The following is a 15,160-nucleotide window of genomic DNA, read 5'->3' on the forward strand; positions in this document are numbered from 1 at the left end:
TCATGACACTTGCCCTTTACATATTTATAAACATTAATGAGGTCACCCCTCAGTCTCCTCTTCTCTAAGCTAAAGAGACCCAGCTCCCTCAGCCTCTCCTCATAAGGGAGATGTTCCACTCCCTTAATCATCTTCGTGGCTCTGCGCTGGACTCTCTCTAGCAGTTCCCTGTCCTTCTTGAACTGAGGGGCCCAGAACTGGACACAATATTTCAGATGCGGCCTCACCAGGGCAGAGTAGAGGGGGAGGAGAACCTCTCTCGACCTGCTAACCACACCCCTTCTAATACACCCCAGGATGCCATTGGCCTTCTTGGCCACAAGGGCACACTGCTGGCTCATGGTCATCCTGTTGTCCACTAGGACCACCAGGTCCCTTTCCCCTACGCTGCTCTCCAACAGGTCTGCCCCCAACTTGTACTGGTACATGGGGTTGTTCTTGCCCAGATGCAGGACTCTACACTTGCCCTTGTTATATTTCATTAAATTTCTCCCCGCCCAACTCTCCAGCCTGTCCAGGTCTCTCTGAATGGCTGCGCAGCATTCCGGTGCGTCAGCCACTCCTCCCAGTTTTGTGTCATCAGCGAACTTGCTGACAGTGCACTCTATTCCCTCATCCAAGTCATTAATGAATATATTGAATAGTACTGGTCCCAGTACCGACCCTTGAGGGACTCCGCTAGACACAGGCCTCCAACTGGACTCAGTCCCATTGACCACCACTCTCTGGCTTCTTTCCTTCAGCCAGTTCACAATCCACCTCACTACCCGATCATCCAGACCACACTTCCTCAGTTTAGCTGCGAGGATGCTGTGGGAGACAGTGTCAAACGCTTTACTGAAATCAAGATAGACCACATCCACAGCTTTACCATCATCTATCCACCGGGTTACGTCCTCATAAAAGGCTATCAAGTTGGTTAAGCATGACTTCCCCTTGGTGAAGCCATGTTGACTGCCCCTAATGATCCCCCTATCCCTGATGTGCCTAGAGACAGCACCAAGAACAAGTTGTTCCATCACCTTTCCGGGGATGGAGGTGAGGCTGACCGGTCTATAGTTACCCGGGTCCTCCTTCTTGCCCTTTTTGAAGGCTGGAGTGACATTCGCTTTCCTCCAGTCCTCAGGCACCTCTCCCGTTGCCCACGACTTAGCAAAGATGATGGAGAGTGGCCTAGCAATGACTTCCGCCAGCTCCCTCAGCACCCGCAGATGCATCCCATCAGGGCCCATGGATTTATGGACGTCCAGGTTGCTTAATTGGTCCCTGACCCAGCCCTCATCAACCAAGACAGATTCCTCCTCTATCCTGACTTCTTCTGGGGCCTCAGAAGAACACGTCTATACATCCACATGCAATTCCAGATTTAAATGCAAGAGTGGAAAGGAGAAAGTTTCGAAGCTCTTTTACGAGATGTTATCCAGCTAAACGCATCATAGAGAATGTGATCTAAGATTTCACATCTGCAATATACCCAAAGCATCATCAAGGATTTAGCATCTACAGAATGCAAGTCGTCATTTAAAAAAAAAAATAATAATACTAACACCATTCCTGGTGCATGGTTACCATCCAAATGTAAGCCTGAAACAACGCCTTCTTACACAAAAAATAACTGCGTATCTTGATAGCCGAACTTGCATCTTAGCAATGCAGTGTTTGAAGGGCAGGTATTCAAATAACGTGAGGTGCAGGAGTAGAGTGTATTTTACATAAATAATCCCAATAAACGCAAAGAAGCCAAGTAATTATGAGCAAAGGGTGACTATAGCAGTGGTCAAAAATGCCCTGTTAATGCTTTAAAATGGGTTAATGATGAATGCAACAGTAACTACTAGCTAAAGGTTGTAATAATAGACATCAATCATACTCTAAAAACAGTCTTGTAAAAAAAAAAATCTCCTATTGATAAAAGCAGAGTTCATTCCAACCCACAGAATGAGGCTGATACTTCTCCTAAATATTTAAAAAAGAAACTGCATACTTACGCTTTCAGGGATTGTTGGCAATCCAGTTATATCAGGAGTAATGAAATACGAGTGCTAAACAGTGGGAAAAAATAATTAATAATTTATGCACACAGAAACCAAAAATCCTTTTTTAAAAAAATTCAGCATTTAGGATTTCCAACCCCATCTTTGTTTAAGCAAATAGCCATTTTTCAAATAGCATTCTTACCACTACTAGACAAAGAATTAAGCAGAACACAACACGAAATGACAAGCTCTGGTTCAGCACAGCACACAAACCAAGGGAACAAAACGTTGGGCAGCAGTTTTGAAATAACACTGAAATTAAGCCAGCTTTAAATGATGTCATGAGCCTCAGAGTAGCATTGATTAATTTAAGCATTGATTTTAAAATTGCAACCACAAAAAAAATGTTAAAGGACAAAATGTAAATTTAGAATGGAAAAGGAAAAATCATTCACATGAGAAAATTAATTAGAATAGAAATATTATTACTTGATATACATTCTCTACTCTTTCCAAACATCTTTGAATCAAAAACGTGTTAACAGAAATGCAAGGTCTGACAGCTTGAGATTCCACAATCATTTATGAAATACTTTAGCAATTTTATGCATCTTAGTTTGAGGCCATCTAGGGTATAAATATAAAATGGATTAAACTAAAAACAGATGTAATTTAAATTATTCTCATTAATCCAGTGCTTTTAGTAGCTATCAGACATGGATTTAGCTCAGTAATTTTAAGGCATTTTTGCGTATTAGTCTAAATCTTGAAGGACAAAAAACTTTTAAGTGCATACTAAGTAAATACAATAATTATTGACTTTTTAGCTTTTATTTGTTTTTAACGGAATTTTGACATTTTTCGTAGACTTTCTTTGTTTTTATAGTGTATTTTAAAATTATAATTAACAACACAGTTTGTTTTCAAGTCAAACTTGAAAAAGACATATCAAAACATAAAGGAAGTCTATAAGATATTAAACGTGTCTTGTGTTCAAGCAACAAAAAGTTTATTAATACTATTAACTCTGTGTAGGAGACTTATTAAACCAGCTTGATACATTTAATAGAAAATTCTCCCCACAAATTAGGTCATTTGGCAATGGTTAAAAATTTAAGGAAAAAAAAGGCTTAAAGAAGGCATCCCATAAACATCATAGCACTTGCACAATAAATATCCCAGGTTATTGTTTTACATCGACAGAGAAAAAAAGCTAATATTTTTTTCTCTAGTCAAGAATAAGAAAATATTCAGACTAATGGAATGCCTACATTCTTCAGAAGTATAGTGAGAACAGAAAATTCTTTCCTATATGTAATAAGGTCACAGAATATTTATCAAAAGATTTCTGAGTAATGAAGTCAGTAACTTAGAGAAGTAATTATTTATAATTAACAAAGCAATAATATTTCACTCATTAAACAGAAAAGGAAGTCAGAACTATGAGAAGCAAAGACCCATTACTGCAGTCATTAAGAGTCATAAAGCAGCAAAAATAACGTGGCAGGGAGTCCTTGCACATCTTTGTGAACTCCCTTAGGAAGATGTACGACCTTGGAAGAGATACTAAATTAATAGTTGCTGTCCTGTATAAAGTTTTCTCTAAAAAGGACACTAGAAAATGCAAGTTTTGTTCATCAATTTAAGGGTTTGATTTTGGTTGCGTTTTTTACGAAAGGATTATGACGCACACACACATAGCTCTGAAGTTAAACTGAGTTAAATAGAATAGGTACATTAATATTAGACTGATCTTTTAGGCTGAAGACAGCAGCAGAATTTCCCAAAGGACAGGTACAAATAAGCCTGAAATCAAAAGAGATATCCTATAGCAAGTAATTATTTCTTTAATTACAATAGGCTTTAGATAGTCAGTGCCTTTTAAACTCACCGATACAAGACAAGGCTGTTTTTTCAAAACTTGCTCACTTGCAAAAATCATCTCTTGGTTCTTATGCAAGATGAGAGAAAGATTGAACAATTGACTTTTTAGTCTTCCAACAAAAAGGCCAAAGCTGACTTTAATGCTTGTAATATTCCATGTTTAAAATATTTGCTGAAAATATATTTTATTCTTTGTATTCCTCCCCCATTTGAATTCAGACTTAGCTAGCTTTTCCAAAAAAAAAAAAAAAAGAAAAATCACTTTTCTTAGCCCTCTATGGACAAAATAAAAGTGACCCAAATTATATTTAAGCTCAGGTTTCACAGAACGAATGATCACCCCTCATAAAGTTCAGCTGCAGAATATTTGTTACTGGGACCAATAGGTGAGGGTATAACTTGGTCCCTAACTGGACTAAAGTATTTTGGTGTCCTTCTGACAAGGATTAGTGGGAAACACCATGTATCCAGATATTGGGCATAATTTATGCATGATTATATACATGCAATCCTAAGTACCATTGTGATCTGACATCTAAACCCCGCTTCAACGTCTACGAGCCTCACCCTGAAGCATACCTGAGTAAATGTGGGAAGGGACCTGTTCAATTCTGCATCATGAAATTTGAACTAGACTCGTCCTGGCACAATGAAAAGCCACCTCATGATGTCATTTCTATAAATATTTTTCAGACTGTATCTTCTTTTTAAGTCTATTACTACTAACAGTTCCAGTGTAGCTTATTTACAATATATGAAGGGCAAGAAAGGAACATCAATATAAAAGATGAGGCACACAAAGTTAGAGTTGAAAGTGGCCATAAACATTTCCCTGCTTCCTGCAGCACTCAGCATTACAAAAACAGAGATGTCTGTAGATCCAACAAGCATACTCATTCAGGCTAAGCTATTCCTTCCTGCTCTGCCCCGTCTGAATCCACGATATTTCCTCAACTGTACCTGCAGTCAAGCATTTGGCAAGAGACCTGCATTTAGATGATCGTTGTTCAGCTAAAAAGATTACAAAACTCTTTGATGTAACAAGCTCCTGGGAAGATGACAATTGAGAAAAAAAATTCAAAAGTCAGATAATATTGAAATAAAACCAGCAAGCATCAAATTCACCGCAAGCAATTTGTCATTCCAGTGTTGCCAGCTGTATTCACCGCAACATCCATTTCCAGGTTCATCACAATGCTCATTTTGAGGTAGGCAAGTTCTATGCAAGGTGAACTGCAACACTGATAGCAACAGGCAGTAACACTTTGCAAGAAACGCAAGGAAAAGTATCTTTAAAAATTTCTCTATGCCCCTCTGAAACGCAGTAGGATTTTACAGGCCTTCATAAAGCATTTTAGGGTTGCCAAATTAGAATTGGTTATACTACTGAAATTAATGATGGTAAAATATTATTTGATATACAGTACCCTTGCAAGAATACTTCTATGAACTGAAGAATAACTTGAAAATACTACACTGACAACAGAAAGAAAAAACTTAGCAACAGAAACAATTCTGACTGCAGCCTCAAAAACCAGTACATTGTTCTGGTGAAAAACAACACACAAGACTGGAGGGACTTCCAAGTACAGTGGATTAGCACTGTTCAAGGGGAAAAAAATACTAGGACTCTATAGCCTACTGAAAAAAGCATAACAAGGAAATAAAATAAAATAAACGTAGCATTATGTTAAGCAGCAAGGGTGAGTAACTACTGAAATAGAACTGGTAGGATCTCCATTTCTGTACACCTTCATAACAGGGCCAGATGCTTTTCTAGAGTCTGTGTTTACTTTACTCGAAGTATTGGGCTCAGTTCTAAAATAAATGAGTTAAAAGTAACAGAAAATGACACAAATAAGGTCAAGATAAATAATCTAATGAACTTTCAGGATACATGTAAGCAAAGCCTTTACAAAATCACGTCTTTCTGTGCCCTGCAAACTGCGATAGTTCATTCACGAAACCGTTAGTTGCACACAGTTACCTACATGTGCAGTAATTGTACAGATGCTGTGAACATGAACAATGCCTCTGAGACAGCAGAGGCTCTGTATTGGCTTTCATGCAGGCTCTACAAATGTATTTAAACATGTGTCCATACGTTATTTCTGTTAAAAACTCCAGGAACTGTAACAGCGACAGGCTCACTGTGATGCTCCTGCAGCAACAGCACCTTGCTGTACTATTCACGTCCAGTCCCACATCATGAAAAGTCAGAGTGCAAAAGCAAGGACATGGACACGTTCTTTCACCTAGATGTGCTGAAAGTTTCACGTAATGCAGTACACTTCTCCTACCATCTTTCCTACAGCATTTTTGCATGATCAGGCGAAACTAGGAAGAAGGGGAAGGAAGAAGGGAAAGAAGCCAGCTTACACAGATTTTTGCCCAATCCTGCAAGTCTACCTACTCAGACATAAGAGGCAATAAAACAGAGTTAGTGTCTCCCGATTCACAGCAGGAGAAACCAAAATTGTCTACATGAAACAGCTGGAAGCACAAAAAAGCAGTTCTAGCACTGCCAGCTCCCGCTGAAGTTTACTTTCTCATCCACAGAGCAAAATTCCAATTTCTGCTTCTTTATGACTATGACTTTAAGAGAACAACACGAGACAGAAACAAACTCTATTCTGCACAGAGGAAAAAAAAAAAAAAAAAAAAAAAGGTTGTCCAAGCCAGTTAATGATGGGAAGCAACATAAGTTTACTCTTTATAAAGGGGTTTTTTTTGTTTGTTTATTTCCACCTTATCTACTATTTTATAGTCAGTAATAGGAGTAGGAGTTAAATAGAGAATACTTACCACACTTAAACTGACTAAAGCATTCGCCTTTGGCACAGGATGGTTATACAATGATTTTAACAAATCATTTGAGTCATTTTCCTATAGGGAATATTTTTAAAAGGTATTTAATTATCGCATAAAAATTGACTAATTATCATTTACTACACATCAAAGTATATATTGACAAAGATATATATATATTTAATGAGAAAGACAATTGCAATTCGCAATGAAGTATTTAAACATTATGTATAAAATTCAGGCCAACTTTGTATCTTAGAAAATGATTGTATCTGCAAGTTAAGTCAATCTATTACATATTTCCCCATATACTCCTTAAATGAATCACGTTATTTGCAACTGAAAATAGTATTAACACGTCCAGCTGGTCTGTGCATCTGGGACATCATCTTCCTAAAACTGTTTGCCGTGATATTTGTCTATTCAAACTTTTACTAAATATGCAGCTACATACCTATATTGTATACTTCTAGAATTATTCATCAGAGCACATAAAACAGTTAATAAGCTTTACTAAAAAGTACACGCAGCTACCAGGTTTAACTAGGGTCCCCCACCTTGATCTCTAAAAGAGACATTTACTTGGGTAAGAGATGTGGCAGGAGTTTTTGCTTGGTTTAGGGTTTTCATTCAGTTTAGGGTTTTTGTTCATGAAGATGAAATTCTTTTTGTTGTCAAAGTAAAAAAACACAAATATGAGTGACAAGCCAGGGCTAGCTTTTAAATACATTGTTTGCAGGAAGCTTCCGCCTCTCCCTTCAAGAATGATGATGTTGCTGGACCTCACACTAGTAAACAAGACTTTGGGTCTAGCTCTTGGTCAGACGAACAGTGCCTGGGCCAGGAGGGAGCAATGTCCTCTAACACCCTCCTCAGCAACACGTATGGCACTAGGCAACACAAAAAAAAACCTTCTATACACTGCTAAAACTTTCTGACCCATCAAAACAGTTTCCTCAGCGTACAGGACAACAAACTTACAGCCCAGCAACTTAAACTGGTTGCAATAATAGCTGCAATGCCAGAACCAGTGACCAAGAAAGACGCCAATCCCTACCCCTTCTGTCAAATACAACCTTAATAACAGTTTTTACTATTACAGTGAAATTGTAGCCAAAAATCAAAGTCTCATTATACCATTTATAAGACTTCAATGTATTCCACACTTTATTTAAACACAGCTAACGCCAAACTTTCCTGCTACATTTTCTCTTTACGTATAATACCACCATTCTCTATAGTTCATTTACTGTAACACACAATAATTGCTTATTCTATAGTTCATATATTCTTGAAATGTCAGCTTTTCCAGTCTACAGCATATGGCTGACTATTGATGCTTTTTTTTTTTTTAATTACAATCTAGTACACTAAAATAGTTAAAGCAGAAAAGTATAGCTTTAATGTTCTCAGTAAAGACAGATGCCAGTATTTCCTTTCCTGTGTAATCCTGGAATATGTCTAATTGCTCATGAATATGCAAACTAAACTATCATGATTCTTCACCAAATGCTGCAAGTAATTTTGTCTTGCTAGTTGAGATGACAGAATTACGAGAGGTAGTTTTTAGTTAATACGAAGGGTGAAACAGTACATCATATTTTATGCAGTTCTGAAAAAAAGTGTTTGCAACTGATAATCAGATAGTTCCAGAGATCTACAGTTTACAATCAATACGTCATACAGATCTCCAGCGATGTGACACTTTGCTCACACTTCACCCAGGACTTGTTTATGCTAAGACTGACACTTTATAAAGGTATATTCTCAGCAGCTTTTTAAGATTAATGTGGGATCCAAGTGACTGTGGCAGCTCTATGTTCAGATTCTTTGAATTTCACTATGATGAATGTAAAAACTTGCTTCTAAATTCTACTAAAATTTTACACTTTCAAAAAATATAGAATCACTTTACAGCACTTCAAACTGTGCCTATTATTTCAAGGAAAATATTTTACACAAAGAAATAGAATATCTAAAATTACCTGTTCTTTAGCCAAATAATCTGCCAGGGTATTTAGGAGCTTGTAGTACACCTCAAACCATGGTAGGTAACTAAAACAGGAGGGGAAAAAGAATTTTAATAAAATATCAATGTATTTTTTCCAGTGCTTATAAAATACTACTACGATTAATCTGACTTGCACATTTTTATAATATTTCTAAATATAAATAAAATGCATATAAAACTTTTCCCCACAAATGTAATGGTACATCACTGATAGACAGTAGCAAAGCTACGTTTCTTTATGCTGGACACCTGCTTTAAGTTCCAATAAGCGTAGATTAGCTCATAATAGTTTCACTTCTCATTATTTTAAAGGCACCAAAACACCATTTTAAACATTGCCAAATCACATTCCCATTATCTTTAATTATTACAGCTTTCAGTAGTTATATTATTTGCAATTTTGAAATTCTATGTCCTCTTGTACCTGGTGGACTGCCAGAACTGCTGCTTCCCTGGAGAATGAAAAACAATTTTACCTGGACAGACCAGGAACCCCATATTTGACAAGTGGTGTAATGCTATGCAATAGTATAAATGTCACATTATATGTAAGAATATTGGTCTCCCTATAAAGTCATTTCTATAGATAGAATTAACTTCTAAAAACAAGTGATCATTCACCAACATTGTAAACACAGAGCACATTAATACATGAATACTTAATTCACTTTTAACACAAGTTTGCAGCCCTTATGTGTGCAATACTCTCAGCGAATTAAACAGAATCCAAGATAAACAAGAGATAACTGAAGAGCATGCAAAAAAACTCAAACACAGTGGCATAAGTTCCATTTTTTGGTCATCTGTTTACAGAACACTTACCTTTAACAGTGTCATCATCAGTGATTGCATGCTACAGAACTTTCCACAATCACTATTTAAGCCTATGATACATCTATAATAAGTTTGGTAAACTAAATAGTACCAGTATAAATTACTCCTTACTTACAAATTAACAAGCCTTCTCATGTCTGTTAGAGTTTTATCACAAAGAACATTACTAATTTTAGTAATTAACCATACCATAGTATGGTTAATATTAGTTTGATATTAGAAGGGGGGCTGGGAAGGAAATAAACCCTGAAATGTTTTTACTACATTTCATACCCATATGTAACAATACTACACACTTTGTTATTCAGTGCAGTGTAAATCCACAGACATACTTTCAATGCATTTCTTAAAAGCTTTAGCATGTGCTGTGGACAGACCTTAAAATTTCAAATTTACATATTTGAGGAAACATGCTAACTGCGACTGAAAAAGCCCAGTATGTAAAATATAAATGTTTTCCCTGATAGGAAAAGGAAACCTGTTAGGGAAACCCTGGCTGGTAGAGAAACCAAGTCTACTTTTGTCCAGTGAGTCCAGCGAAGGGTTGCATTTTCTCTGCAACACCTCTGTTCTCAGTATGCAGCTGGCAAGGCTTTAGAAACAGGTCCCAATTCTTAGGGCAAAGAAATAGAACAGTGGAAATCTGAACACACAGTTATGCGTTTTCTAGCAATCTTTACTTTGCTATCCTTATAAATGCTTAACTGCTGGTTGTTAAAAAAAAAAAACACAAAAAAAACCACCACAAAAAACCACCATGAATTTACTCTTGCCAAGCCAAAGAGACACAGAGGCAACGATTTCTTTTAGAGCCACTGTATTAATGTCTTTATCACACTTTACCATACACTGTACTGGCTATTAATCAAAACTACATCAACCTCTTAATGCTCACAGACATTTTTAATGCTTGGTATTGTCAACACTAGTTAAGGTGTGACATTATTGCATTTGTTTTTCAATATATTCTTATATAATCATAAAATTTACTTCACTGCACCTGTGTAAGGCAACTCGCTGCTTACAGGCATGAACACTGCACGCCCTTGTAAAACACCCATCATAACAGCACCTGAAACATCTGATCTTTGAGTTTCTTCCACCTAGCACTCCTGTTCTATTATCTTCTGAAATCATGTTAACCTGGTTTTACACATTGCTGAAATGCAGCATAGATAGGCAAACAAAATTGTTCACTACAGCATTCAGAGTACCTGCAAATGTCAGAGCTATTGAACAGTTTTACCAGCCTAGAATGACAGCAGGGACTGGAACACTGTTCTGGTGTTTTGTCCAAGTCAAGGTACAAGGTAGGTATAAATTGTGAAGTATTTTTATAACACTGGACACACAAATGGGTTAGATTATCTAAAAGCTTCCCAGTCTTTTGCTATCACCTCTGCATTAGTAGTGTACATCACCCCAGTATATTTTGCTGCAGAATACTCTAAAATCTTATCTGATCATTCTTTTTTCTTAATGAGCACTTATGAACAGCAATCTATAAAAAGAAATGCTCCTACTTCAATAAAATATTAACCATATTTCTTTACCTATGATCTCAACTCCCCTCTTACTGTGAAAACAAAAATTAAGTGCAATTTTTAAGTCTATGCATAAAAAGGTCAAATTCATTATTTGAAATGAATGAACCCTAGCAGAAAGCCAAGGGAGATTTTTCTTTCATACAGTGAGGCATGCTGACCAGAGTACTCATACAAGAATTTCTTCCCTTAGCAAAATCAGGTTGATGACACACTTCTGTGTCTTCATGTAACAAAACCATAAAGAAAAACATTGCAAAAACAGGCTATTTGAACAGAGTTTTAAAATGCCAGTTTCCTTTCTGAGATGAAAGACTGGAAAAAGAATTCTTTTAAGCCTTATAACCACAGACACAAGGATAATATAATTTCAATACACCTTTTAAACCTGAAGAATTAAGGAAATCAAAACAAGTACTCCATTACATTATATGGCATGAAGCCAAAGGCCACCAAGACCTGTCCTCTGTTTCTTTTCCATATAATATTCAGTTCTTCAAAAGCACAGTTTAATTGCAAAAGCTTCTGTCGATATGTTTAATTATACTGTTCTTACTGCAACAAAATATTACAAAGATCTATTGGAAAGCAAAAAAGTTCCCTTTATATTTTTCTTTTATATATTTGCTAATTGCTGTTAATTCAGTATAATAAAGAATTGTTACATTTGTTGTTTGCATAAGCAATAACGAGTGCATTTGTGTGTGTGCATACACAACGCATCTCTGCATTCAAAAATAAACATAAAAACAGGTTGTGTTTGTTCATAACAAAGACAGCTCTCAGTTGGTATTTTAGATTCTCAATTCAAAGAGCAAGTATAAGCTCTTTGTATTTTGTAACATCCTCAAGGCTGTCAAGCAACATTTTTGATTTTGCAAACACATGTTAATAATCCTATTAATTTATTTGGACTACTCTAGTAAATAGATTTATGCATAGATGAACATTCCCATGATATAGGCTTTAGATCTTTATCCAGTATATCGTATTGGATAAAGCATTGTACATGGCACTTATGCGTGTGATAGCTAAAACCCAGAAGCATTACAGGTAAAACAATCTTCTCAGCTTGTCCTCTTAGCAAATCTTGCAACATTATTTAATCTTTGTTTAGCACAGAAGAACTAGTCTATGTACAGAAAAGTCATCCAGCACACAAATGTCCATCGACATCTGTTAGGCTGGGTAACAATTTTTTTTTCAAGTCAGTACAGAAATGCACTGTCTGCAAAAAATAGTTTTGAAATTACTGAATTTAACAGAGCAGACCTGTAATATATTACTCCTAACTCAAAACTGTCACACTAATATGTGCCTTAACAACAAGATAAATTCAAAATTGAAGCTCATTACTAGAAAGACCTTGCCATCATACCTGTATTCATACAATTATTTGAGCAGTGCATTTCATAATTAATTAGCTGTCTTACAAAAATGTCAAGAGGTTATCAATGAGGCCCCTTCACAGCAGATAAAATAGAGGAAAAACAGGGCTTTAATTTTCAGTTTTAATGTATTTAGAAGCCTAAACTTCAAATAAAAATAATTTAGGTTCTTAAACTTATGAAACCATTATTGGTTTCTTGTTTATTTTTCTTTGATTGTACACATTGTCTTCATTCCGCATGGTACAACCAATAACTGAGAAACAAATATACAAGACAAACATACAACAACCTCCAACAACATACAACGATTTCTCTAAAGTTGTCACAAAACATTTCTCCTGTGATAAAGAAAAACATCAAAACATACGCAATATTGTTTTAATAGATACGTATTCCCTGGTTGAGAATACAGTGGTCTTTATTTAAAAGTACAGCCACTGCCTGTCACGAAAGCAAGAGCCCAAGATATTTCATGGTAATTAAAAAAGTACTTAGCATTTTCTTTTAATCCAAATGTGCCACAAGGCAGGAGCTCAGACTTTTATTCAAAGTCACGCATAACCCTTGTTGCCATAAGTAGACTTCCACCTCACTGGTGCTTCTACTACAGCTCTGATAAAACTTTTACATTCATGAGTCAAAGGTTAAATAAAGGAGAGGAAATGTTTTCTGTCAAACAGTCAGGTAACCACTAACAGTCCTGAACTATCAGCAGGAATCTAACTTCTAGTAATCAAATAAAACTAAGGAAACTGCCTTTCCGTAGCTAAATGTCTAATGTCTAGGGGCTACTTTTCTGTCTGGAAAATTGACACAAAATGTGTAAAATTGAAACATTCTGCTTCTAAGGGATTTGCCTAAAGGAAGAGCGAGAAAGCTTCAAGCGTGGTCTGAACTGAAGAACTACAAAGGCTTGCCACATAAACCTGTCTTCCTTATTAAAGCATTTCATTTGGAAATGTAGGTGACAATTTTACAGTCCTAAAATTAATGAAAGGTAAGACTGAGCGTTTTAATGATGCATTTTGCGTTCCTCTGGATACATAAGGTCAACCTCAGAGTCCATCAACAGTTTCAAGACTTTTAACGAAACAAATTTCAGTCAAATTATCTGCCCTTTGTACTAAAACCGTTCAGGTAATTCAAATTCAATTTCATGTAAGCCCAGAAAGTACTATTCCTACTGCAAACAGCAGTGATATTTAGAAAAAATATCCAGAAGAATTAAGTGTCCTCCTATTTTTCAAAAGTGAACACTGAAGTTTCTACTGTGCTATTTCAAATCTCAACTTGCAAAATTATTATTTAAATTAAAATATAAAAAGTAAAACTAGAACAAAAGATCCAGTATAGTATATGAGCACAACAAGATAGATTCCTGTTGTGGTATCCCTTGTTCTTATGGGGCTGCATTAGCTCAACAGTTTGTGGAGAGGGAGGAGGTGACACAGCAGGATTCACACTGAGAGCTTCACAAAGCAGCCGTGCAGTTTAAAAAAAAAAAAAAAAAAAAAAAACAAAAACGAAAGAAAACAAAAAATTTGCAAAGGAATCACACAAAACTTCTGCAGAATAATCCAAGATTTATCTTCTCATCTTACTATGGTTTTGTATTTAATGGCACCTTGAACTTGGCAACTGCAGTCAAGCTCTGCATAATCATTTTAGACAATATCACAATGAAGTTCTTCAAACAAAAATGCCGGAGGTAGCTACCTTGGGGGATTTTTACTTCACTGTATAAACATATAGAGAACTTGAACAAAACATTCCAATTTGTGAGAAAATTCTGTTTACACAATTCATATACATGTGTATATAAAATGTAAAAAAAAAATATAAAACTTATAGAAGAATTTTATATGCCCAAGTATATTTTCTGTTTCAAACTATCCAGTTTAAAAGCAGGACTACGTGGCTGCGAAATCAGAGATTATTTCCTTTAATTAGTGTTTCAGATGAAGAAGGAACTATAAAGAGAAGTCCCATAAACCACAAGACTAATCTTACAAGCAGCTTTAGGTTGTTGGTGTAAAACCTGAGGACAAGAAGCCTTTTCTTCAGTTTTCAGTGAAGAATCCTGTTCAGCAGTTCAAATCCTGTCTCTTTAGCAGCTGTGGTATAGGTTAACACATGGCCTTGTACCATCCACAAGAGAAAAGTTGTGTCCTGTTCCCCACTCACCAGCCTACCCAAATTTCTATAGTATTTCCTTCTCATCACTTTGATTGGCTTGTTTCTGCTCTTTTCAGACATTCTTACTTAGATTTTAGTTATTTATGATCATTTCATTTAGTTAATTTTTCTGTATTTGACTCTTTGTTAAAGCCCCAGTCAGCAATCTTAATGTATTCCTCTTGTTTGAGGCAATATACATATATGTGCATATGTAGATGTGCAGTTAGACGTGGTATTTATGTACGCCTGCATTTGTGTGTTTCTATAAAAGTCTATGACTATTGTGTACATATCTGTGACAGACAAGTAGTTTGAATTGCTCATACAGCAAAGTCATTATGTGTATATGCACACAGTGAATATAAATTTTTGCTATTTTGATATATGGAAGAGAGCAAGTGCGAACATGCATACACACTCTTTTATACATAAAGACAGCATTCATTTGTTAAGATTTCTTTGATTTTGGTTAATTTTAGATCAACAAGCATGTACAAGGGAGAGCCAGATAAAATGCCAAAAGAAGTCTGCTAG

The 15,160-nt window shown here is 36.0% G+C and overlaps 1 protein-coding gene across 1 annotated transcript in view; it reads right to left on the bottom strand.

Annotated features, from left to right (window-relative positions):
* Positions 1 to 15,160, bottom strand: part of DENND1B (DENN domain containing 1B) — a 160,072-nt gene that overhangs the window by 73,942 nt on the left and 70,970 nt on the right. The window contains exons 6-8 of the mRNA XM_068406398.1: positions 8,654 to 8,723; positions 6,666 to 6,746; positions 1,989 to 2,042 (exon numbers count right to left, since the gene is read on the bottom strand). Coding sequence (XP_068262499.1) covers positions 1,989 to 2,042; positions 6,666 to 6,746; positions 8,654 to 8,723 — 205 coding nt within the window. The remainder of the gene's footprint in view (positions 1 to 1,988; positions 2,043 to 6,665; positions 6,747 to 8,653; positions 8,724 to 15,160) is intronic.

Source organism: Nyctibius grandis, chromosome 8 (assembly GCF_013368605.1).
Source record: "Nyctibius grandis isolate bNycGra1 chromosome 8, bNycGra1.pri, whole genome shotgun sequence".
Classification (NCBI taxonomy): domain Eukaryota; kingdom Metazoa; phylum Chordata; class Aves; order Nyctibiiformes; family Nyctibiidae; genus Nyctibius; species Nyctibius grandis.